This window comes from Bos indicus, chromosome 21 (assembly GCF_029378745.1).
Source record: "Bos indicus isolate NIAB-ARS_2022 breed Sahiwal x Tharparkar chromosome 21, NIAB-ARS_B.indTharparkar_mat_pri_1.0, whole genome shotgun sequence".
NCBI classification, from domain to species: Eukaryota; Metazoa; Chordata; class Mammalia; order Artiodactyla; family Bovidae; genus Bos; species Bos indicus.
The window spans coordinates 28,936,949-28,963,368 of record NC_091780.1 but is presented as its reverse complement, the minus strand read 5'-3'; the positions used below and the strand labels follow the sequence as shown (position 1 = coordinate 28,963,368).

The window sequence follows — 26,420 nt, the reverse complement described above, 5'->3', positions numbered from 1 at the left end:
CCAGGGCACCTTTGTGGGACACACCTCTTCAGTCTGTCTCCGCCCCTTCACGTGGTCTTCCCTGTGTGTCTTGTCGTCTCTTCTGTCTCTTATGAGAACACCTGTCGTCAGAGTTAGGTAGTCAGTGACCTCTGCAAAGACCCTTTCTCTAGCCAGGATCACATTCATTCGGTTAGAGGGTGTGCGGCAGGGAGGGGCAAGGCTCAGTCCAGCACAGGAACCACATCTGCTCAGCAGGTGTGAGGCCCAGAGAGTTGTTACTCTTGTCTGTTTTAGATGAAATGTGAAAAGTATTTTCATAATAAGTTTATTGTTGTCAGAGTTTTGATTTTTGCATTGAGTGCTTTCAGGAGCATTTACATGGATCTTAGGGGAAAAGAGTGTCGTATCATTTTCTTATATTTCTAAGTCTGTTTCTCCCTGTTGAGACTATAATTATTGTAGATCACGCAGTATCCATTCAACCACTGAAGTTGTCGTCTCATAATCAGATTTTGAAAGTAAGAAGAGCTGCCGTTCACTGAGCTTGCTCCCTGCTGGGCCCTCCATCTCCCTCAAGGTGGGGGCTGTGTCTCCCCCAGCTTTACAAATGAGAGCATTGGCCTGTCCAGAGTCACACCTCAGCTTTATGCCAGTTCTTAGGATTAAAATCACATTTGAGCAAGGATATGCAGGTCTGGAAAGAGAGATGGACTGAAGACAGGAACCAAAGGGCAGGAACATGTCTTACATGATATTGCTTCTGCCAGGTGGCCCATGGCCCCTTCATGGCTCACAGAGGTCCCTGATGGGATAGGACCATATCCAGGTCCTCCCTTGGTTTCTTTCCTTTAAAAAAAAAAAACATTTATTTGGCTGCAGTGGGTCTTAGTTGCAACACATGAACTCTTAGTTCTGGCTTTAATTCCCCAATCAGGGATGGAACCCATGCCCCTGCATTGGGAGTGTGGAGTCATAGCCACTGGACTACCAGGGATGTCCCCTTGGTTTCTTTAATGAGCAAATTATAGGCAGTGACACACATTATTGTTTATAAGTACAACTAAGGGCCATTTAATACAGACTTTTTCAGTGATCTAAGAAACTTGATACTGGGAAAGATTGAGGGCAGGAGGAGAAGGGGGCAACAGAGGATAACATCAGTGACTCAATGGGCATGAGTTTGAGCAAACTCCAGAAGATAGGAGGAGAAGTGATCCTCCATGAAGGATGGAGGATCCTGGCATGCTGCAGTCTGGGGTCCCAAAGAGCTGAACATGACTTAGCAACTGAATGACAACAGCAGTTCAGTGAGTAAGTAAGGTTTCTGAAGTCTGATGCTTGTAAACAAAAACTAGCATTTTACTAGCATTTATCGAGGAACCCTTCCACAGTACCCAGTGTCCTTCTGAAGTCAGCTGCCTGCTGTGCTTGGCAGTGCCTCAAGGCTCCTGTTCTCACACCCACATTCGGGAAAGGGTACCTTGTTAACTCATCCATGTTAGCTTGACTTGGTTGAAGCCATCAGTTGCTGACATTTTAGAATTAGTATATTGTAGAAGCATTGTTAGTTTTGTCCTGATGGAACTGCTTTGTTTTTACCGTCTCGATTGTTTTTGCCCAATTCTGTGTTATTGTTGAGTTCTTAGCAGTGGGAGCAGCAGATGAGCTTGGGAATTATTTGTCCTAAGTGAACTGCGGTCAGAAGTGGTCGTGAGCCAAATCTCCTGTGTTATAACAAAATGAGAGGGTGGACCCCGAGTTTATGCCTTTTAAGCCTATCAGCCGAATGAGAACATGACCCTGTTAAAGAAGTTATGAAGGGAATGGAAAGAGGCAGACATTTTCTCCCAAATTGCCCTCTAGGGATGATTCAGTAGAATTAAGAGGTAGGAAAAGAAAAACTTCCTTTTAAGCCAAGTGTTGATTTTTCCAGAGTTGAAGGGAAAGCACTCCAGAGTTGAAGGGTGCTTACAGCTCAATTCCTGACTTTACTTCCCTGTCATCAGAGGCCATGCTCCTGATATTCAGGGAGTCATCTCCATAGTCTGAGGCATTCAGGTCAGACTGGGTGAGAGGGGTGCCTTGGGCAACACAGATGCTGTCTTCTCCACATCAGGAGCACTGTGGACAGGGCTTCCCTCCTGAACTGTGGATGCACCTCAGTGTTCTTGTGTGTGTTTTCGTGTCCAGCACAGAACTATCAGACCCACATATCTCCACAAATATTGTTTGTTGTTCAGTTGCTAAGTCATGTCCAACTCTTTGCAACCCCATGGACTGCAGACTTCAGGCTTCCCTGTCCTTCAATAACTCCCGGAGTTTGTTCAAATACACGTCCTTTGAGTTGGTGATGCCATCCAGCCATTTCATCCTCTGTCGTCCCCTTCTCCTCTTGCCCTCAATCTTTCCCAGCATCAGGGTCTTTTCCAGTGAATCAGCTCTTCTCATCAGGTGGCCAAAGTATTGGAGCTTCAGCTTCAGCATCAGTCCTCCCAATGAGTATTCAGGGTTGATTTCCTCTAGGATTGACTGGTTTGATCTCCTTGCTGTCCAAGAGATTCTTAAAAGTCTTTTCCAGCACCACAGTTCAAGAGCATTGTATTTGGCGCTCAGCCTTTTTTATGGTTCAACTCTCACGTCCATATATGACTGTATCTGGAATTAATTCTCAAAATAACATTAAAATGAAAGAGAAGCAACATCTTAAATTATCTTATATCTCAAGGCTCCTCCTACTTAAATAAGAGTATAAATATTCTACATATTTATCTGGACCTCTTTATTCCTTTTCTTCATCTCTCACCAGAGAAAGGGGGCCATGACTGAATGATGTGCTTGTTAATGGCTGGTCTCTTAGCTTCCCAAAGATCTGGTCTGAGCTGTGAAGTTACTGAGATTTCTCCCCAGGAGCTGGTTCAGTCTTGGGATAAGACCCCTTCCTCCTCCTGCTGAATGTGTGGGTAGGTGGGTTCTGCCCTACCCAATATTCCCCTGGTGGATGCCAGCTCAGCCCTCCTGGTAATTGAAGATTTTTATTGCGATCCTGATATATTTTTTGGCTCTTGCTGCTACTGCTGCTGCTGCTGCTAAGTCGCTTCAGTCGTGTACGACTCTGTGCGACCCCATAGACAGCAGCCCACCAGGCTCCCCCATCCCTGGGATTCTCCAGGCAAGAACACTGGAGTGGGTTGCCATTTCCTTCTCCAATGCATGAAAGTGAAAAGTTAAAGTGAAATCGCTCAGTCGTGTCCGACTCTTAGTGACCCCATGGACTGCAGCCTACCAGCCTCCTCCGTCCATGGGATTTTCCAGGCAAGAGTACTGGAGTGGGGTGCCATTGCCTTCTCCTTTGGCTCTTAGTCATTTTCAAAATTTGGTGGACATAAATTCTTACTGAAGACTTTAGGTTTTAGGCTTTTAGTTTGGAAAAAAGGAAATTAGTGATGCATCTCTAAGTCAGATGGAGAAAAACTTTTGGAAATATTCTTCTGTCAAAAAAGTTTATATTCCATTTGTATTAATTTCTAATATTATCATACCACCTAACCAGGGCTGTCAACATGAAGTGAGAGAGAGGAAATAAAGAGAATTCAAGACTTGTACATATATTTCTTTTAATTGGAATATAATTGCTTTATGATTTCGTGTTGGTTTCTGCTGTACAACACAGTGGATCAGCTATATCCCCTCCGTCTTGGACCTCCCACCCCACCCCCCATCACATTCCTTTTGGTCATCACAGAACACTGAGCTGAGCTTTTACTGTTTCGCACTTTCCCACTAGCTATCTGTTTTACACATGGTAGTATATATATGTCACTGCTGCTCTCTTAAGTTGTCCCACCCTCCCTTTCCCCTGCTATGTCTACAAGTTCATTCTTTATGTCTGCATCTCTGTTCCTGCCCTGCAGATAGATTTGTCAGTACCCTTATTCCAGATTCCATACATATGCATTAATATATGATACTTGTTTTTCCCTTTCTGACTTCACTTGGTATGACAAATTCTAGGTTCATCCACATCACTACAAATGACTCAATTCCATTCCTTTTTATGGGTGAGCAATATTCCATTGTATAGGTACCACATCTTCTTTATCCATTCCTCTATTGGTGGACATTTAGGTTGCTTCCATGTCCTGGCTGTTGTAAACAGTGCTGCAGTGGACATTGGGGTACTTGTGCCTTTTTGAATTGTGATTTTCTCAGGGTATATGTCTAGGAGAGGTATTGCTGAATCATATGGTAGCTCTATTTTTAGCTTTCTAAGAAACCTCCATGCTGTTCTCCATAGCAGCTGTACCAATTTACTTTTTCACCAGCGGTGCAAGAGGGTTCCCTTTCTCCACATCCTAAGACTTGTATTGTGCCATTCGGTTTCTGTTTACCATATGCCCTCTTCTGGAGCAGTTCTTCACTGTGTTTGTGGAAGCTCTTCCCTGCAGAAAGGAGAACAAAACTGTACAAGGTGCTGCTCTTTGTATTGAGAATCAAACATGTGAAAAGGACATCAGCAGGATTTTACTCTGGGAGGTGACTTGAAAGGTGTCCTCATTGGAACCCAATGAAATAACAAAAATATAAATGAAAAAAAGCTGCAGCATTAATAATAACAGTCTGGGTAAACAATGAAGAATACCATCAATGGCCCAGCATTTTTGAGGGATCTCTGAGAAGTAGAGATGTAGCTGAAGCTCCAATAGTTTAGCCACCTGATGGGAAAAGCTGACTCATTGGAAAAGACCCTGAGGCTGGGAAAGATTGAGGGCAGAAGGGGGCGACAGAGGTTGAGATGATTGGGTAACATCACTGACTCAATGGATATGAATTTGAGCGAACTCTGGGAGATAGTGAAGGACAGAGTAGCATGGTGTGCTGCAGTCCTGGGGGTGCAAAGAGTTGGACACGACTTAGCAACTGAACAACAACAACAACTGAGGAGTAGTTAGTAGGCAGGGGTAGTTCTATAGAGAGAACAGCCTCGCTGAAACCATTGTCCAGAAAATGCAGAAGATTGCTGCAAAGTTAAGGGTGGATGGCTTAAGGCAGCTTCAAGGACTGGAAGGAGCTGAGGGCATGGGGGGAGTTCATCGGATACACCGCTTGTCCTCACTGAGATGTGACGCCGAGGGGACAGCCATGTTGCTTTCTCACTGTGGCGGTACTGTGGGCACTGGGGCTGGACCTGAGATGGCCACTGCGTGCCCTGACCCAGAAGAGACATGGCCTCATATGCCTTCTGGCAGCGTGTCCTGTCTGCCAAAGCTGCTGCGGGCAGGCCTGGTAAGCGCTCCTGTGGGGATACAGAAGTTCTCCAGTGGAGATAGATGTAGACTGTACAGATCACACAGCAGTTGGGAAAAGCCAGTCTTTAGAGACTTACTTAGCATCTTCAACAGGCAGAGAAACTATAGTCTCTGAAGGAAAAAAAAACATTGGATCTACATGTTTTTCAGAAAGATACAGGAGAGAATTCTGTTAATAAAAACATACTGGACACTAGAAATGTAAAATTTACTCATTGAAGTGAAAGAATGGACAAATTGACAGAACTAAAAAGCAAATTAGAAATCTGGAGGAGTAAGCTGAAGAGTCACAAAAGAAAGGGATGAAGAGAGACAAGTTAGGAGCTCCTAAAACTATTGATTTTTGGTTTGATAGCACTTCCCTGGTGGCTCAGACGGTAAAACGTCTGCCTACAATGTGGGAGACCAGGCTTCAATCCCTGGGATGGGAAGATCCCCTGGCGAAGGAAATGGCAACCCAGTCCAGTACTCGTGCCTGGAGAATCCCATGGACAGAGGAGCCTGGTAAGCTGTAGTCCATGGGGTCACCAAGAGTCGGACATGACTGAGCAACTTCACTTTCATAGTTGCTTAATTGGAGCTTCTTTTTTCTTCTTTTTTGGAGCAAACATTTGAAACCTAAACTGAATGCCCATCACAGGGAAATGTTTAAATAAATATGGTATACTTTTACTATAAAGTGGGGCTTCCCTTATAGCTCAGTGGTAAAGAATCTGCCTGCAACGCAGGAGACTCAGGTTTGGTCCCTGGATTGGGAAGATCCCCAGGATGAAGAAAAGGCAACCCACTCCAGTATTCTTACCTGGAGAATCCCCATAAACAGAGGAGCCTGGTGGGCTACAGTCCATGAGGTTGCAAGGAGTTGGACACAACTTAGCGGCTAAACAGCAATGACAATGCTATGGTTAACCATTAAAAAAGAATGAAATAGATCTGTATGGGTTACAATGGGAAGAGTGTCAAGATAGGTAATTAAGTGAAAAATATAAGATACAGGGCAATATAAACAATTTGGTTCCTTAAAATTTTCAAAAGGAGATTAAAACATACATAGATAAATGTGATCATTTGAGAGGTTTTCCAGAAAACTGTTGGTAATGATTGTCCTTAAGAAAAATGGTAGAGATTTGGCATGAGGGTGATAAGGGAGGCCTTTTTTTTTTTTTTTCCTTTTTTTGATCTGTGCCTCTCCATGCTGGACACTGGATCTTAGTTCCCCAACCAGGGATTGAACTCCCACCCCTGCAGTAGAAGCTTGGAGTCCTAACTGCTGGACTTCCAGGGAAGCACCAGGCTTTTATTTGTCATTTTTGTGTCTTTTCTGTACTGTTCAAATATTCTAACTGTGTGGACGGAGTACTTTTAAACTGTTCAGTTCAGTCGCTCAGTCATGTCCAACTCTTTGTGACCCTGTGAACTGCAGCATGCCAGGCCTCCCTGTCCATCACCAACTCCCGGAGTCCACCCAAACCCATGTCTATTGTGCTGGTGATGCCATCCAAACATCCCATCCTCTGTCGTCCCCTTCTCCTCCTGCATCAGGGTCTTTTCAAATGAGTCAGCTCTTCGCATCAGGTGGCCAGAGTATTGGAGTTTCAGCTTCAATGTCAGTCCTTCCAATGAACACCCAGGACTCATTTCCTTTAGGATGGACTGGTTGGCTCTCCTTGCAGTCCAAGGGACTCTCAAGAGTCTTCTCCAACACCACAGTTCAAAAGCATCAATTCTTTGGCGCTCAGCTTTCTTTATAGTCCAACTTTCACATCCATACATGACCACAGGAAAAACCATAGCCTTGACTAGACAGACCTTTGTTGACAAATTAATGTCTCTGCTTTTTAATATGCTGTCTAGTTAGTCATAACTTTCCTTCCAAGGAGTAAGCATCTTCTAATTTCATGGCTGCAGTCACCATCTGCAGTGATTTTGGAGCCCAGAAAAATAAAGTCAGCCACTGTTTCTACTGTTTCCCCATCTATTTCCCATGAAATGATGGGACCAGATGCCATGATCTTAGTTTTCTGAATGTTGAGCTTTAAGCCAACTTTTTCACTCTCCTCTTTCACTTTCATCAAGAGGCTCTTTAGTTCTTCTTCACTTTCTGCCATAAGGGTGGTGTCATCTACATATCTGAGGTTATTGATATTTCTCCCGGCAATCTTGATTCCAGCTTGTGCTTCCTCCAGCCCACTGTAGGTGTACCTAAACAAGTCTCTTTTATGGTATTTACTCCTATCGTATTTTTATTAAGTTCAATTTGTTTTGCTAGTAGTCATCCTTGTGTCCTTTTCAAGCAGTAGCAGACATAGCTTATCCTTTTCAGAAAACATTTTATTTTTTTTGAGTTTTTTTCTTTTTAATGTGGACCATTTGTAGTCTTTATTGAATTTGTTACAATATTGCTTATATTTTGTGTTTTGATTTTTGGGCCAAGAGGCATATGGAATCTTAGTTCCGCAACCAGGGGTTGAACTCATGGCCTTTCCAGTGGAAGCATGGAGTCATAAAGCCTGGACACCCAGAGAAGTCCCAGAAAACAGCATTTTAAATATCAAAAGTTAAATATGTTGTGAAGGTTGATAAATTCATGAACATGAAATGTATTACAAATAGAAGCTCTGAGTATAATTAGAATGCTGTTTTTCCCAGACCTCACTTACAAATCAGTCTCATTACCTTATAATCTTTATTATTGCTGAGACCATAATCCACTGAGCAGTTTCCTCCCAGATTCCCAAGGCATCTTGTTTAGGACTGCCACCAGCAGTGGCACAGACATGGAAGAACACGTGGCAGTCTTGAGTGTGTGTTTGTATGTGTGAACACATAGCCCAGTGTGTGTTCTGTAGATGGCTTAGTTCATGTGCCGTTTCTTCTTATCTGTATTTTCTTAGTTCCATAGTAATACTGAATTAAGTGTCGGCTGTCATGGTTAGATTTTTAAAGGCTATTGTCATGCTTAACAAAAGCCTCCTGAACAGTGTCTGTGTTGGTGCACATGACGGCTGGTGCACTGGTGTGCCAGGCACCCAGCTGAGCACTTGATGAATAACTACCCCAGGGAACGGCGCTTCTCAGTCACCTAGGAAACGTCAGTCCAGTCTTGATTGCTTCTCTCATGGTCACAGAACTGACTCTCAGTGGATCCTATGTTGTAATATTTGAACTGTCGCTAGAGATCTCTAAACTCAGAAGCTGCTGAGAAATACCTACAAAGGTGCCGGATAGAAGGCAGCTCCACTGTGGTTCTTAGCTCTCTAGCTGGAAAAGAATGGCTTTTCCACAGCTGTTCTCGAGTAAATGTCGACCTCGTACTGAGAAATGTGCTCATCTGCGAGCCTGTTGTCTTAAGTGCTTTCCTCTTCTTGCAGGGTAACGCCGTCCTCTGAAAACCCCAGTGGTGCTACTTCTAGTGTCAGCCAAGGAAAGCCTTCTTTAAGACGAATTAAAGGGAGACTGCACAGGAGCAAGAGCCTCGATAGCATCGATTTCTGTGAACTCACTGTGAGTGGATGGTTTAAGACTTTTATTCCTTTTCAAAGCATATGAAAAAATTGAATTTTAAAAAATTTCATTAAAAGGCAACAGGCTTATTTTGTGTTAAGCATTTTTCAGTAAAAACTGGTTTACCCAACAGATTACCAAGCGGTGTAACTTTCTTAACCAGTACCCATAGTTACGTTTATGATAAGTGGTTCATAATGATGATTCTGGTTCACAGACCAAGATAAAGATATGTTTCCTGAACTCTACAATAAAAACTGAGTTAAGGTCAGTGGATGAAGTAAATTTCTTGGAAAATCACAAATCCACATGTTAATGTAGGTACAGACCTAAGTATTTGATGAACCCCAAACACCCAACTTCCTGGTAGTTCTGGAAAATAGAGGTGCACTGCTATTATTATATTAGGACAGATCCTGGTTCAGTTAACGGTGGTGATTTCTTTTTGTTCTTGGTGGTTAACATTAGTGGTCTTTTTTCACCAGGCAAGGTAACAGGTTTTCACAAGGCATATGGTGAATTTGTGATGTCTTTAGAGAACACCGCCACGTTCAGGCCCCATTGTCCTTTCCTGTTAATTGTGTTGTCCTGGTCTAGAAGAGCTACTTAATGCCATAAAGGAAACACTAGGGTTTTCTCTATGAGAAAACCAGCTGTGAGATTTTTTTTCATATGTATGTGCTGTAGGATTCATTGGCAAATTAATGGATGTTTGGGATGCTTAGACTAGATATGTTAATTTCTCCCCTTTTTGAGCTCTGAGAAATTCAGAATTATGAAAATACCACTGACCATTATTGTTTCAAAAAGCAGTTAGAAAGTATAGAAGTAAAGCCTGTCTTTTTTGAGGATAGAACTGGAACATTTTTTACCTATAATTGATGAAAAGTTTTAGTAATAATGGATGTTTTGGGTTTTTTTCCTTCATTTTCCAACATCTTCATTAAAATAATTTTACCCAACTATTTTACTTAAAAGTACACTTGACCATGTCAGTCTTAAGAAGGTAAAATGTGACCTATCAGAAGATGTTCAAACAATAACTGAAAAAGGTAAAAAGATGGTAAATTCTTGCTGAGTAGACCTACCAGAGTGACAGAGGAAAATAGAAGTCTGTCTAAAATAAAGCGAACTGAGAAACAAATTTTAATTATTTGTTAATTCAAATTTGAGAATAATATACAAATGAGAGTTGAAATTCCATCAAATTATTTTATATGATGTAAAATCTTATTGTTATTATCATTACTGAAGCATAATCAGCTAACTGATTAATTTGGCATGTCATAAAGTATGCTTACTTGCTTAAACAATTTTTTGTGGTTGGGGAAGATGTTAAAATTTCTCTGGAATGTGACAGGAGAAAAGCTTAACTTCTTATAAGGTTAACTTCAGTTTCTCAAATAATAGATTATTTCATCTGTGAGGAAAAGTTGGTTAATAGAGTTATCTTTTTATTGTCATGATCATGATTACAAATTATTGATGGTAGATTTCCTGTCTCATTCTGTGTATGAAAGAGCTGATTTGGCTGAAGATAGTTTACAGTCTAAGCATGGGAAAAATAGCACTGGCCAGGTGCAGACTTAGTTTATTTCTTTGTGATGATCTTTCTTGTTTGACTTTATCTCAAAGGTGAAACGTTTTAACATCTCTCTGGGGAAAGATTCTGACATTAGGTTCAAGGAGAGCTACAGCTGAGTTCAGGAAAGTGGATTCTGGGGAGGAGCTGTGGGTACTGGTATGGGATGTACTTGGCCGCACACACTGTCCTGGCTCTGACTTTGGTGTTCTACTTTCTGCAGAGTGCATTGAAAGGCCACATTCTGACAGTTCATCTACTTGTCAGCGATGGGAATGTATTAATGAAATGTAATTACCACAATCAGTTTGCATTTTTTGCAATTTGATTTTCTGTCTCAGGTTTTTGCAGTTATGGTTGGTGGGGCAGCAATTTTATATTTTGTTGTTTAACATTTTTAGATTGTCAGAAATTTTTAAAATGAACATAATGTAACATTTTTAGCAAAGCAATGAACTGATGATTTTCTGAACAATAAAATAATAGAAAGAACACTCTCCCAGCTTGGCTATTCCCACTTTCTACCACAAGCTGCAGCCAGATAATACTGTAGTATCCAGAAGATATTAGGACATGGAGTTTCTTTGGCCTGGGGCTGAAAAAGGACTTTATCCCCCCACTTTCAAATTTTATCTTTTTTTTTTTTAAAGGAGTGTTACCCTTTTAAAAAACAGTTTAGAAAAGGATTTCATGGGAGGCAAAAAGTATTTAGATTTGATTCTCTAATGCAGTTGGCTCTACCATATAATTGTGGAGAACCAGATTTTAAAACCTTTGCCGCAAAGTCTTAACAGGTAGATGCTCCCTGGGAAAGGGTCCACGATGACTTCCAATGGGACAGGAGCACACACCCTCACTGTCGTCAGGATATAGCTCAGCCATTGCAGGACTCTCTTTAGAGATGTTCTTCTAGTTCAAGCAGACTGGAAAATTTGTCATACTGTACGGTAATTTTTAAATTGTAAAAATTTTTATTAACTCTATGGCTTCCTTTGTCAGCTGCCATAGTAAACAGAGAGCCTTGAAATTGAAAGACTAAAACTTAGTTCATGGTCTAAGTTCATGGTCATGAACTAAAACTTCATTCATGTGGATATATATCAAATTTGTGTGACCAGCAGAAGAACATGTAGTATTTTTACACTTTGCTTTTAACTTTGCCTGAGAAAAAATGCAATCTTTATTGATTTTGGAAGAACTTGGCAAGTGGAGCAGCAGGTCCACTTGCCATGGTGTCAAGGTCCTGATTTCTGGCTGAGAGGCTTCAAGTTCCAGCTGAGACCATTGGCTTTGGTTCTGGCGTCAGAGAGATGCCGTTTCACCCCTGGGGAGAGGTGATTGTTTCAGCTTTCTCTGTGGGGATTTAATGAGATGGTCTTTCCAGTTCATTTGGTAAACCCTGCAGCATCATAGATTGACATCCCATTTTCCTGAGGGGACTGGAATCCATCCAGTCTGCCGAGGTCCTCAGACAGCTCCCGGGGATGTTGGTACAGTTTTCTCAGGCGAGGCCTGGAATGGACGAGTCTGTTATGAAGATGTGTTACACCTAGAAAACCTGAGCCGTTCTTCAACACTTTCATGTGTAAAATGCTATATAAACAACGTGACAAGTTCCTTTTCTCCCTTGGGGTGATGGAGTGATGTATTGATGATCCATATGAAGAAGAGAAGTCTTGAGATCTAGCTAATGGTGTTTCTGTTCTTAGCTCTTCCATGCCACTGTACTGTCCTTGCATCAACTTTAGAGCCATCGAGTTGCATTTTCACTTCTGTCCCTTCCTCCCTCTCGGATCCTGAAGTGTATTGTCAAAGAGTCTTAAGTGATACTTTAAAAATTCAACAGACTGCTTGGAATTTGATGGCTTTTCTTAATTATTCCTCCCCTCTAAAATAGGAGCCAGCTGGGTGGGACTCCTTCCATTTGGGAAGCTGTTCTGAACGTGAACTTAAGGAATTTATTTCCTACTTTGTGGGTGTAAACCTTGATTGCTAATTTCTCTTTCTTCCAACAGAGAAATACTACAAAAACTCTGCACAATAAATGGAAACAGTGAACTAATTAAAAACTTATGTCTCTGTTCACTTAGCCTTGAGTGAAAGAAGGATTCAGTCATCACTGAGAACCCTTAGGCAAAATGATACATGTTTCAAACCCTTCCAGGAGTATTTATATGTGAAGATATTATTTGGAGTGTTACATTTTGGGGCCAATAAGTCACATTTCACTGCTGCATGAATAATAGTTCTGTGGTTTTGTAATGATCAGCAGTTTTCACATTTGAAAAGAAACATTTTCTCCTGGTAAAGGGGCATCTGTGTAGGCTCTTGGAAGATCTTATACCCCTGTGGGAATTTCAGTGACGAAATTTTCTCCTTCTTCCCTTCCCCACGACCTCCTCCTGTGAGATGTGCAGCATGCTGAAGCCTGATTTTGAAACTAAATGTCCCTTTGACCTTGGCCGTATGTCAGGTTTGCTTTACTGGTGCCTGACAGATGAATGACAAGCTGGCAGGTAAGGTGCAAAGTCTGTGGAGGGAGAAGATGCATGGGACACTGAACACCAGCTAACCCTGCTTCCTGGTTTGGTGGGAGGAGTCTGCTGCTCCCTGTTCCCTGCTGACCCCCACACCTGCCTCATCCGAGGAGAGTTTAGAAGAAACAGCAGTGAGCCTCGTGGGTCCTCTCCGCTCCTCTCACCCTGAGCTCTAATGATGTGGCATCTTTCTCTTCTCTTTGGGTATCTCTGTGTAGTTGGGGATGCTGACCCCAGGCCATCTGCACATCTCACTGCATTCTCGCCTCTCAGTGCATGGTCTACTCCCCACTGATGATGTGCCTCAGCTTCTCAAAGGCAGTGAGCATGTCTTTTGTATTCCCCAGATGCTGAGCGTGACGGGTCTGTGCTCATTCAGTGTTTGTTGGTTGATTGTGTTGGTTAACTCTTTGCTTCAATAGCCATGGTAGCTGAGTAGAGGAAAGCTGAGAGACCACTAAATGTTAAAGTGGTGAGGCTGAGGAGCAAAAGGACATGGAAAATAATGGCACTCGTGTGACATACAGGAAAAGGAAGCAGCTTCATATATTGGCTCCTGTTACGGGGGATATGCCTGAACATGAAGCAGTAAGGGGAACATTTTGTTTGAATAACCAAAGTAGATGTGGCGGTACTGATGGAGGTAGAGGAGGTAAGTGTTGGAGGTGGAGGTGGTGGTGAGGGTCATGGTGTGGTGGCGATGGTAGTGATAGTGGAGGTGGTGGTGGAGATGGAGTTGGTAGTGATAGTGGACGTGGCAGTGGTGGAGATGGTACTGGTGTGGTGATGGAGTTGGTGTTATGGTGATGGAGGTGGTGATGGGGATGATTGTGGTGGTGGTGCTGCGATAGTTGTGGCAGTGGAATGGAGGTGTGATGGTGGCAGAGGTGATGGACATGATGGTGGTAATAATGGTGGTGGCAGTAATTGTGATGGAGGTGATGGTAGTGGTACAGATGGTGGTGGTGGTGGTGGTTGTGGTGATGATGGTGGAAGAGATGATTATGGCAGCTTCTGTTCTCAAAATTGCCATGCCCTTCACATTTTGAGGCAGTGAAAATGTTCCTGATTGCATGTTAAACACTGACTCAGAGTGGCCTGAACTTTCAGGATGTTTATCAGGTCACATTCCTAGAGGTGCAGAATCTAGTGGGGTGATCTTCAGAACTCACTGAATCCAGTGGACTTCATCAGTAGGATTGTCACATGATGAGTGTGGCACAGGCCTCACATCCACATGGATGAGGTCTGGAAGGAGGGGAGTCTCTCCTACAAGCATGGAAACCCTCCCCTGGAGCTCCCTTTACCCCTTCCCATTTTTTTCATCAGGCCTTTTCCTGGACCAGGACTTGGTGAATGATGTGTATTGATTTGCTTAGCTTGGGCTCTTTGACCAAAGAAGTGCAAAAAAAAAAAAAAAAAATCCATAAACAAACAACAGCTATATGTATGTAAGAGTTGGGTGATTGAATTACAGTAATTTATTAATGTTATTTATAATAGTAATAAAATCAGCTGCCAAGGATTTTTCTCAGTAGGCTTCTAGGATAGGCAGTCATGGGCCCACCAGCCCTCTGCTGTGATGAGACCCAGCTCTCTCCACCTGTGCACGCCCCCTCAGTCTGTAGGCCTGGGTCCTCAGGCCTGTCTCCTGTGGCCTCCACATGGCTGCTGCAGGACTGCCCTCATATCTTGTGTTTCCATTGAGAAGCACAAGCCAGAGCCAGCCTAAAGGGGAGACTTTGTCCCCAGGAAGCCTTGTCCAGTTATTTCAGAGGAGATCATGTTCTCTTAGGGATGTCCTCCTATATCTCTTTGGCAGCAACTGTGTCATGTTGTCCTCCCCAGTTCTGAGGAAGGAGAAGAAGTGGGAAGTGTTGGTAGCACAGGGCTATAGGGGATAAAGTAAGGTTCTGCTGGTGAGGAAGAAGGAGGAAGTGGGTATTGTGTCAGTAACTGGCAAGATCCACTTATATACCCTTGCAGGTCTGGAGCTCACCACTGTACAGACCAGATAGTTAATGCTTAATTCAAGCCAATCTGAAGGGGTTAAGTTACGATGGATCTGGTGCTCTGTGAAAGGTGTGTGTGCCCCAGCATCAGTATGATGTCCCAGGAGAAGCATAATCAAAACCTGTACGGTTCGTGACATTGTACAGGAGGTGGTGATCAAAACCATCCCCAAGAAAATTGCAAAAGGCAAACTGGCTGTCTGAGGAGGCCTTACAAGTAGCTGAGAAAAGAAGAGACACAACAGGCAAAGGAGAAAAGGAAAGATACACCCATCTGAATGCAGAATTCCAAAGAATAGCAAGGGAGATAAGAAAGCCTTCCTAAGTGAATCAGTGCAAAGAAATAGAGGAAAACAATAGAATGAGAAAGACTAGAGATCTCTTTAAGAAAATTAGATACCAAGGGAACATTTCATGCAAAGATGGGCACAATAAAGGACAGACAGTATGGACCTAACAAAAACAGAAGATACTAAGAAGAGGTGGCAAGAATACACAGAAAAGCTGTACAAAAAAGATCTTTATAACCCGGATAACCACTGTGGTGTGATCGCTCACCTAGAGCCTGACATCCTGGAGTGCAAAGTCAATTGGGCCTTAGGAAGCATCACTATGGATAAAGCTAGTGGAGGTGATGGAATTCCAGCTGAGCTATTTGAAATCCTGAAAGATGATGCTGTGAAAGTGCTGCACTCAAAATGCCAGCAAATTTGGAAAACTCAGCAGTGGCCACAGGACTGGAAAAGGTCGTTTTCATTCTAATCCCAAAGAAAGGCAATGCCAAAGAATGTTCAAACTACCACACAGTTGCACTTATTTCACATGCTAGCAAAGTAATGCTCAAAATTCACCAAGCTAAGCTTCAACAGTACATGAACCAAGAACTGCCAGATGTTCAAGCTGGTTTTAGAAAAGGCAGAGGAACCAGAGATCAAATTGCCAACATCAGTTAGGTCATAGAAAAAGCAAGAGAGTTCCAGAAATGCATCTGCTTCATTGAGTACGCTAAACCTTTTGACTGTGTGGATCACAACAAACTGTGGAGAATTCTTAAAGAGATGCGAATACCAGACTGCCTTACTTGCCTCCTGAGAAACCTATATGCAGATCAAGAAGCAATAGTTAGAACCAGATGTGGAACAAGGAACTGGTTCTAAATTGAGAAAGGAGTATGTCAAGGCTCTATATTATCACCCTGCTTTTTAACTTATATGCAGAGTACATCATGCAAAATGTGAGAATGGGTGAAGCTCAAGCTGGAATCAAGACCAGGAGAAATATCAATAACCTCAGATATGTAGTGACACCACCCTTATGACAAAAAGTGAGGAGGAACTAAAGAGACTCTGGATGAAAGTGAAAGAAGAGAGTGAAAAAGCTGGTCTAAAACTCAGCATTCAAAAAACTAAGATCATGGCATCCGGTCTCATCACTTCATGGCAAATAGATGGGGAAACAATGGAAACAGTGACAGACTTTATTTTCTTGGGCTCCAAAATCTCTGCCGATGGTGACTGCAGCCATGAAATTAAAGGACACTTGCTCCTTGGTAAAAACGCTATGACAAACCTAGACAGCATATTAAAAAGCAGAGACATTACTTTGCCAACACAGGTCCATCTAGTCAAAGCTATGGTTTTTCCAGTAGTCATGTATAGATGTGAGAGTTGGACCATAAAGAAAGCTGACTGCCGAAGAATTGATGCTTTTGAACTGTGGTGTTGGAGAAGACTCTTGAGAGTCCCTTGAACTGCTTGAGAGCAAGCTGTAGATACGATGTCCCACGGCCTCTAAACTCTTTTGGGTTTAGTTCCCTCACACTAGGCCTTTCTCTGCCTAATCACGATGCAGCCCATAGAACCAAGGCAGGAAGTCAGCACTGTCAGGGCAGTTCTGTCCAGTCCACATCTCCCATCCAAGCATGCATCGTTTCTGGGTGTCGTATCTCTTATTGGCGGTTTGAACACATCCTCATCCGGGGTCTGTTCCGTGTTTCCTCACGACCAACCTCAGGTTCTGTGCTCAAGCAGAAATAGTCTGTCCTCACCAGTCCCGGCTCCCTGAGTGGCCGCATCGCTGGGTGCCTATGTGCTGTGGCCAGTCCCGGCCCTTTGTGGAAGGAACGTGGCTGGAGGGTACAGAGATCCACCAGAATCACCACCCAAAGCAGTTTCCCAGAGTCACAGGATTCAGCTTGGGGAACAGAAGGGTCTGGCTGTTGGAACTTCCCTGGTGGTCCAGTGGCTGAGACTCTGTGCCCCCAATGCAGGGAACCCTCTGATTCAATCAGGTTCAATCTCTGATTAGGGAACTAGATCCCACATGCCCCAGCTAAAGATCCCCATGCTATAACTAAGACCCAGTACAGCCAATTCAATATTGAAATAAAAAAAAAGAATCAGGTTGCCGATGTGATTTCATGACTTCCATAGACCAGTCTGAATGCAGTTGTCAGTTGACAGCCAGTTAGTGGGAGCTGCATTGTCTGTAATGGTCACTTCTCCATTAAACTATGAATGTCCAGATGTTTCTAAGGGACTCTTACAGACAGTCTTACAAGGACTTTGTAAATGGTTAATAAACACAGCGGCTCTAATCATTCTTTTTTTTTTTTTTTCTTTTCTTTAATTTAAATTCCCCTTTCCCCTCTGATTGCTTTCTGGGCTGGCAGACCCTCATGCATTCATGTATTTGTCCTACTATTCTTTTTTTTTTTTTTTTTTTTTTAAAGATTATTTTATTTATTTATTTTTTTTTAATTTCAAATTTCAGGTATACACATGCTAATCATTCTTGTTCTTGTAACATTGTCAGCCTGTCTTTATCCAGCAGGCTTGTTGGATTGCTTTTGGAACTCAGAATTTTGTCTCCATCTTGGACCTTTGCTGATATCTCTGATCTCTTCAGAGTTTCTTTTCACTAACAACTGCTAGTTACAAAGTTTGTTGGCTCTAGTTTTAGGCAGGATTTTATTTGTCAGAACTGAGGAGAAAACGGTCCTTTTAGAAATTTAGGTCTTAAGGAAAAAATATAAAAAATACAATTTACAAGCACTGAATGAGAAACCTTTGGATGGAGGGAAGCGGAACACAGTGTATATATTTGAGCAAACTGGGTAGAAGCCAGAGACTCAGAGAAATTGGCCAGTGAGAAATTCCCAACTGGTGAGTTGACCATGTGCATGCTAAGTCTCTTCATTCATGTCCAACTTTCCGCATCGCCATGGACTGTAGCCCGCCAGGCTCCTCTGTCCATGGGATTTTCCAGGCAAGAATACTGTGGGTTGCCATGCCCTCTTCTAGGGGATCGTCTCGACCCAGGGATTGAAATCTTGTCTGTTCTGTTTTGTGCTTTGACAGGCGGGTTCTTTACCACTAGTGCCACCTGGGAAGCGTGGAGAAGCCTTTAGTTTAGTTTTCTGCATTAGTTTGTATTTCAGTCTCAGGAAAGCTGCTCCTGGATTTTGTCTGACCATCTCCCTCAAGGGCTCCGGTTCCTTTTGTGGGCAGGACTGGAGGTCTGTGGCCACTTTCCCCTCCAGCTCTCTAGTCACTGCCCGCCCCATAGCCTCACTTCTATTCATGCAGAGCAAGACAGTAGCCCACTGCAGAACACTCCTGAGCCTTGTGTTCGGTTCATCTGGAATCCCTCTCTCCCACACCTTTCTCTTTCTCTCTCTCTCTCTTTCTCACACACACACACACCATTACCACCACCACCATCTCGTCTGCCTTTAAATGGTCTTGATTTAATAGAAAAGGCAGAAATGTCAACAACATCACTCCACCACAGACAGTAGTAGAGGCCATGCTCATCCCTGCCTGGTGCCGAAGAGAATCACCAAGAACTGACCTGGAACTGGACCTGAAGGAGGCATCTGACTTTGTAAGGGGGAAGGTGGGGGGTGTCCCCAGGTTGAGGGAGCTAGGGTATGGGGATGAGCTGGGAGCTGCCAGGGCCCTGTAAGGGACTGCAGGTTGTTCTGAGCCTGGAGCTCTGCAGAGCTCTACCCTCCCCGCCAGCCTGGAGCTCCATGTTCACCTATTCTACTTCAGGAGGGCAGGAGAACAGGCTCCATTTCATTGGGGGAAAAGGATTCTGTTATGAGGATGCTTCTGGGAACTAAGAGAACTAAAGCGTGAACCAGAGAGCATGGCCAGGTCAAAGGTGGGGCATAGGAGGCGAGCGAGGAGAGGACATTTGTGGATGGGTGTTAGCTGAGGAGGACAGTTTCCAGAAAGGAGTGAATGACTTGCAGGTGTGTGGAGGAGGGGAAAGGACCTGCCTGTGGTCAGAGAGGGTCATTTAAGGAGTGGGAACCAGAATTTGTCTTTTTTACTTTTTATCTTGAGAAGAGAAACAGTGTAATTATTTTGTATAGTCACAGAACAAAGAGCCATGTCATGGACGCTGACAGTTGTACCATCTTCTTGACAGCACCTCCTCCAGGGCTATGAGAGGGCCCAGGGCAGTGAACTCAGCCTCCAGGTTCTATACTTACAGTGGCGGGTAGGATAGGGAGGGGAGCGTTTGGGGGTTGCTAGTGACATTAGCCGAGGACAGTGGGATGACAGGCAGGCAGGGCAAAAGAGGTTGAAAAAATTATAGAAATAAAAAGATTATTTTCATGTCTGCTAAATGAGTAAATTTTTGGAAATAATACTTTTTTACCTAAAATGGAAGAAAAGCTATGATAAACCTAGACAGCATATTAAAAAGCAGAGACATTACTTTGCTGATACAGGTTCATCTAGTCAAAGCTATGGTTTTTCCAGTAGTCATGTATGGATGTGAGAGTTGGACCATAAAGAAAGCTGAGCACCGAAAAATTGATGCTTTTGAACTGTGGTGTTGGAGAAGAGTCCAAGAGAGTCCAAGACTCTCAAGAGTCTCTTGGTCTGCAAGGAGATCCAACCAGTCCCTCCTAAAGGAAATCAGTCCTGAATATTCATTGGAAGGACTGATGCTGAAGCTGAATTTCTAGTCCTTTGGCCACCTGAAGTGAAGAACTGACTCGTTAGAAAAGACCCTGATGGTGGGAAAGATTGAAGGCAGGAGGAGAAGGGGATGACAGAAGATGAGATGGCTGGATGGCATTGAGATGACTTGATGGACATGAGTTTGAGCCAGCTCTAGAAATTGGTGATGGACAGGGAAACCTGGCGTGCTGCAGTCCATGGAGTCGAAAAGAGTTGGACATTACTGAGTGACTGAACTGATTGACCTGAAATGGATCTGTTTCAGGTTTTTAGAAAGGATCTTGTTTTATTACTTTTAACTCAAGTAACTGAGTCATTTGATTTCCATATTTGTCGCTGAACAGAATAAATAATCTCTGAAAAAAAATAATAACATAGTATACCTGTGTCTGTGTGCACACACACTGTAATTTCAAGGATATGTAGAAATTGGTTACCTGGTTATTATGTGACCTTTTTTTCTCTTTTTTATTTTTTAAATTATGAAAGTATGATAACCCATTTACAGGAGATTTGGAAAATACAGAACAAGGTTACATATAGTTCTACTATAACAATAATTTTTTAAGTAGATAAGATATTTAATTGAAGTTTCAATATCAAACTCTCAAAAATTAATAAAATAAGTAGACAGAAAAGTAGAAGGTTATAGTAGACCTGAAAAGCACTATGAACCAATTCAGTGTAATTAGGGTTTATATGATTTTCATGCAACAGTAGGATATAAATTCTGTTCAAGTTCCCATAGACTATAAAACCAGGAGAAACTGGACATAAATCTAGGTGCCAAAATTTCATGGTCTAAAGGTATTGAAATCATACAGAATCTGTTCTCTTATCACTGTGGAATTAGGTTAGAAATCATATCAAAAGCTATTTGAAAATACCCCACATATTTTCAAGGGCAATGTGACATCTACCAAGAGAGATCTTTGACTTAGCCATTGAAAGCCTCAGTAAAATTGTGAATGTTAGTCACTTAGTCATGTCTAATTCTTTGCAACCCCATGGACTGTAGCCCACAAGTCTCCTCTGTCCATGGGGTTTTTCAGGCAAGAATACTGGAGTGGGTTGCCATTTCCTTCTCCAGAGGATCTTTCCGACCCAGGGATCGAACCCAGGTCTCCTGCGTTGTGGGCAGACCCTTTACCATCTGAGCCACCATCGAAGTGCAAAAGACTTCAGTAAAGTTAAAAGACTGAAAAAGTGCAGGGAGTGATTGCAGAGTTGCTGCTGCTGTTCTTCAGTTGCTAAGTGGTGTGCTGCTTACTGTGACCCCGTAGATTGCAACATTTTCAATTGAAATTTCAAAATTTCTCATTTTAAGATAAGAAATTAATATCAAAGAGACTTAAAAAACCCATATATTTGGAAATTGTCTACTTTTAAATGATGGATGTGTCTAAGAAACCATAACAAGGAAAATTAGAAAATATTTGTAACTGAATAAAAAGGAAAAGAAATTACCCAAATTTGTTGCATGCAACCAACAGCTGCTGAGTGTTAGGAGGGGAAATGAAAGATTCAGAATGTGTAGTTTGCTGTCTCTGCTGTTTGCTGTCTTTGGGATGCCCACATTTGTGGTCACTCGATAGTCAGTAGTGAGGGCTGTTGACTGTGGGCCTGGTATAGGAGGTGCCAACTCTTGGCCTGAGCTGGGGCGGCCCTAAGAGGACAGCAGGCGGAGAGGAGGGCTTTGATGTCCTCGGTGCTTTTTCACTGTGTCCTTTCTGGTGGCGGGTGGGGGAGGGTAACGCCACTTCTCTTCAGTGGTAACTTCATAGATCATAGGAGCGCTTGCTCTTCAGAGCCTGTCTGGGTGCAGATACAAGACCCAGTCCTCCCTGATCTCTACGTGGCCTGGTTTTTCTGGAAACCACCCCTGCTCTGAGAGTCCCCCATCGGCTTGGAACTGGCTCTCACCTTCAGAGGTGTTGAGAGCCTGCCCCCGAGGTGGACAGAGGCACAGGACAGATGGGAAGTGGGGCTGGTGGGCAGAGGTTGGTGGCTGAGGGCTCTGCCTTGGGAGGAGGCTGAAGCCTGACAGGAGAGGCCCAGGCAGCTGGAAGAGCAGGTCCCAGCCCACAGACCTGGTCCAGGGCAGAGGAGGAACACAGCAGGGCCAGGACACTGGGACGTCCTGTAGGCCCCAGAATCAGAGGAAGCCATCCATGACCTTTACATACAACTTTACTGTTAATGAAAAGGTCATAGATATCACACACAACCTTTTCTGTATTGCACTGGCAGTGAAATACAGGTGTGAGCAGGGCAGATATCCATTTACTGGGGCTCAGATCTTGAAAGTCAGCTTTGGCTGAAGCCCCCAAGGGCTTCTCCGTGAGGCAGCCGTGGGCCTGGCAGCTGTTTCCCTTTGGGGAAGCTACCTGCATGTGGTCACCTGGTCCAGGACACTGGGCCTGAGGCTGGGCAGAGAGAGAGTCTGGTAGGAGACTATTCCCGGATCTCTACAGAACACATGGCCTTCTCCCTGCTGCCTGGGCAGGATAGCTGGTGGCCACTTGGGGGCAGGGCTTCCCAGCAAGTGACCTGCCACCCAAGAGGACCAGCCACTGGGGCCTTGCTGCCTGAAAGCTTCCTTCTTCCTACTTCCTGCCTGTCGCACCTCTGCTTAAATTTGTGACTGGTGGACTTTAAGATGGAAATGAAAGTGAAAGGCCTTTCCACCTGGAAGGTGTTTGGTTGTTTGACTCTCTGGAAGCTCTTGGTATTTAGAAGGTGCTGTTGAGGGCAGAGAAGTGTACGGGGCCACCCTGTGCTTGTCTAAAGATGACTTACATGCTGGGGACTCTGATAATTGAGGATAGCTGCAGCACGATGTGGAGAAGGCAATGGCACCCACTCCAGTACTCTTGCCTGGGGAATCCCATGGACGGAGGAGCCTGGTAGGCTGCAGTCCATGAGGTCGCTAAGAGTCGGACACGACTGAGTGACTTCACTTTGACTTTTCACTTTCATGCATTGGAGAAGGAAATGGCAACCCACTCCAGTGTTCTTGCCTGGAGAATCCCAGGGACGGGGGAGCCTGGTGGGCTGCTGTCTATGGGGTCGCACAGAGTCGGAGATGACTGAAGCGACTTAGCAGCAGCAGCAGCAGGATGACAGCAGTGGCTCTGTTTTCTTCTTTGGGATGAAAACTGAAAGTGCTTTAGGGACTCTGCTGTCTGGAAGAAGTCAACTATTTTCTTGATTGCTTTTAAAAAAGCAGCTTAGTTGAAATTCTTTGAAACTAGCTATATACATGTACTCCAAACATGATTTTAGCTTTCCGTTGTTTTAAAAATCATATTTTGATAGTCATTTCCATTTTTGTAAGCATTTATTATAGGAACCATCTTTGTAAGCATTTATTAACTTTGTTTTTCCATTCTCTATCATGTATTAAATTTTTAAAGATGTATTATAATTAGAAAATGAAAATCATGAACTAGATTTTAAAATATTTTAGTTTTTCCCTTTTCCTCTTACTGTATACTTTGAGTTACTGCATCTTATTTCAATAACTCATAATCACTGGCATCTTCCTACTATTTTGGCATGAGACTTCATTTTCAACATTTTAGAAATTATATAATTCAGCATGTTCTTATCGCTACTGTTCGTATTTTTAAAGTCTTAACCTTGGCTTCCACATAAATGTGGTTCTTTGTACATGTCCTATAAAACAAGCACACCATGTGTTCTGTGTTCACAGCAGAATGTTTAGTGGACTGTGTAATTTTAAATGGTTCAAATGTTTATGTTTTCCTCCTTGAAATTGTTAGTGAGGTACAGTGAGATTGGCAAGACCTGCTAATGCTTTGAGGCAGCCGTATTTTATTTCATCTAAATTTTGTTTTTGCGTAACACTTGGATTTAGCATCTGATAATTAGATTTCTTCCTAGTGAAGAGACATGCTCTTCCTTGCACTTTCTCATGTTTAGGTGCATTTTGAGCAGGGCACAAGGACAGCCTTGCTGAAGAAGTAGCATTCCCAAGACCGTCCTGTAGGAGAGGACAGAGTTGGGCTGTCCTGTTTCCTGACTTACTCTCCAGATGATAGCGTGTTCAGCATGTCTCTCTCTGTCATTTTGTATCTTGGACTGTGTCAGGCATTAGCATTGTCTGTTTTAGGATGTATACTTATTGTTTCCTTTGCACATCACATGCAGATGGTATCTGATAACTGCTTTTTTAGTTTTTTAAAAAAGTTTTTGGCTGCACTAGGTCTTTGTTGCTGCATGGACTTTTCTCTAGTTGTGGGGAGTGAGGACTATTCTCTAGTTGCAGTTCCAGGCTCTTCATTGCAGTGGCTTTTCTTGTGATGGAGCACGGGCTCTGGGGCATGTGGGCTTTAGTGGTTGTGGTGCAAGGTCTTAATTGCCCTGCGGTCAGTGGGATCCTACCAAACTGGGATTGAACCCATGGTCCCTGCATTGGCAGGCAGATTCTTAACCGCTGGACCACCAGGGAAGTCCTAGATACCTGCTTTTTGAAGTTATTAAATTCTGCTTTGTGGTGCTGTCATGAAGTACAATAGTGCCTGTGGGTTTTAGCATGCTGGGTTTTTCTTCATTTTAATTTCATAAGATACAATATATAAAGTTATAGCTAACTTCCTCTGTGTTTTCTCAGATTTATTTTGGATCATTTTTTTTAAAAAACATTATCAGTTCCTTTGTTTGGATGGTAAAAAATGAGACAATAGAGAATTTATCCAGTGGAAACCAGTATATTTGTAAGCCTGTGTTTGTGTATATGTGTGTGTATGTACTCATTCATGTCCAACTCTTTTGTGACCCCATTGGACTATAGCCCGCCAGGCTCCTCTGTCCGTGGAATTTCCCAGGCAAGAATACTGGAGTAAGTTGCCATTTCCTTCTGTAGGGGATCTTCCCAACCCAGGGATTGAACCCGAGTCTCCTGAATCTCCTGCATTGCAGGTGATTCTTAATTTGCTGAGCCACCAGTTAACCCCTTGTAAGCCTAAGACTTCCTAAATCTTTGTTCAGGATCTGACTTTCCAGTTTATGACCACCTGATAGTAACCTTTTCTTATTTGTTTTTGGCTGAACAGTTTCACATATTCTGTGCTCTTAAAATGATGCTCTTCTCTGAGCATAAACCATAAAGCACTCATTGTTATATATAATATATGATAATGAAATATAATGGGGTCTGTAATAGTGTCGTTTGCTCACCACTGATGAGTCGTGTAGATTTCAGAATCTGGTTATACCACTTTGTGTTGTTATGTAGTCGCTCAGTCATGTCCGACTCTCTGTGACCCCATGGACTATAGCCCATCAGGCTCCTCTGTCCATGAAATTTCCCAGGCAAGAATACTGGAGTTGGTTACCATTCCCTGCTCCAGGGGATCTTCCCGACCCAGGGATTGAACCCAAGTCTCCTTCATTGGCAGGTGGGTTCTCTACCACTGAGCCACCAGGGAAGCCCTGGTTGTAACACTTACCAGAACTTAAAATATGTAGTGAATGAAATGCCTGTCTGTTGTGGCATGGGTGTTTGCCATAGATTTGATGAGAGATGGCTTGGAGATGGTAGAAAATAAGAGGAACAGGGGAGCCAGGGGTGAGGAGACCAGCTGAGCTGCAGCAGGACAGCCCATGTCCCATGTGCAGAGTCTTAACTGTCCACCTAGGAGGAGCTGCCTAAAGGCCAGGCTTTTATTCAGCTCCCAAGTATAGTGATGTGAAGTTGAGGTGAAGGGACCCCTAGTAATTCCTAGGGTTAAGATGGAGTCAGGACCCTCAGCAGAAAAAGCTGGTTCTTTGTCAGGAGATTGGTTGGAAGCAAATGGAGTCAGTGGGCGTCCAGGGTCACCTGCCGTCCCAGCAGGTGCCCAAGTCCCAGCTGAAACCAGGTTGGGGGTGGGGTGATCAGAGCTGCTGATGTGAGAAAGAAAGCCTCAATTTGGGGAGCCACTGGATGGTCCCTTTGATCCCACAGGATGGCTGGAGGCTTGATCAGCAGCTCAGGGATGAGAATAGTCAGCGTCTACAGGAAAGAGCAGGGGAGCCATCTACTGACAGCACAGGTAAAACGATATGGTGAAGGTTAAGCATACCGCTGTGTTAGCACTTGGTGAGTGTTAAACCTAGTCTACGGAAGTTTGTCATTTTCAATATATGCCATTTTGTAGAAATGGGAGAGTGTTGAGCATCTTTCTATGCCTGGGGGATCCTTTGGAGTTATTGGGGTGGGAGAGGGGAGCAGGGACAGAGATAGAGGGCTCTGCTGCTGCAGGTGGGTGGGATTCACAGCACAGAGTAAGGAGCCCCGCGCCAGCGAGGAGAACTGAATAGTGTGCACAGAGTAAGGTGGGCTGGAAGGGCATGGAAAGCACCAGTCAGGAGGAAGGATTGGGTGAGCTTCCTAGGAGAGGTGATGATGCAGGGTTGCTGCTGAGGGACGAAAGGAGAGGGAAGTGACTGGGACTGTGGGCAGGGATTGCAGGCATGGTTGAGGGACCCTGAGGTCAGAGACCATGACTGCA

General features: G+C 43.5%; 1 protein-coding gene across 6 annotated transcripts in view; it reads left to right on the top strand.

Annotated features, from left to right (window-relative positions):
• Positions 1-26,420, top strand: part of TJP1 (tight junction protein 1) — a 259,464-nt gene that overhangs the window by 3,190 nt on the left and 229,854 nt on the right. For all 6 annotated transcript variants that reach the window (XM_070775278.1, XM_070775275.1, XM_070775274.1 and 3 more), the window contains exon 2: positions 8,660-8,792. In XM_070775278.1, the coding sequence (XP_070631379.1) occupies positions 8,660-8,792 (133 nt within the window). The remainder of the gene's footprint in view (positions 1-8,659; positions 8,793-26,420) is intronic.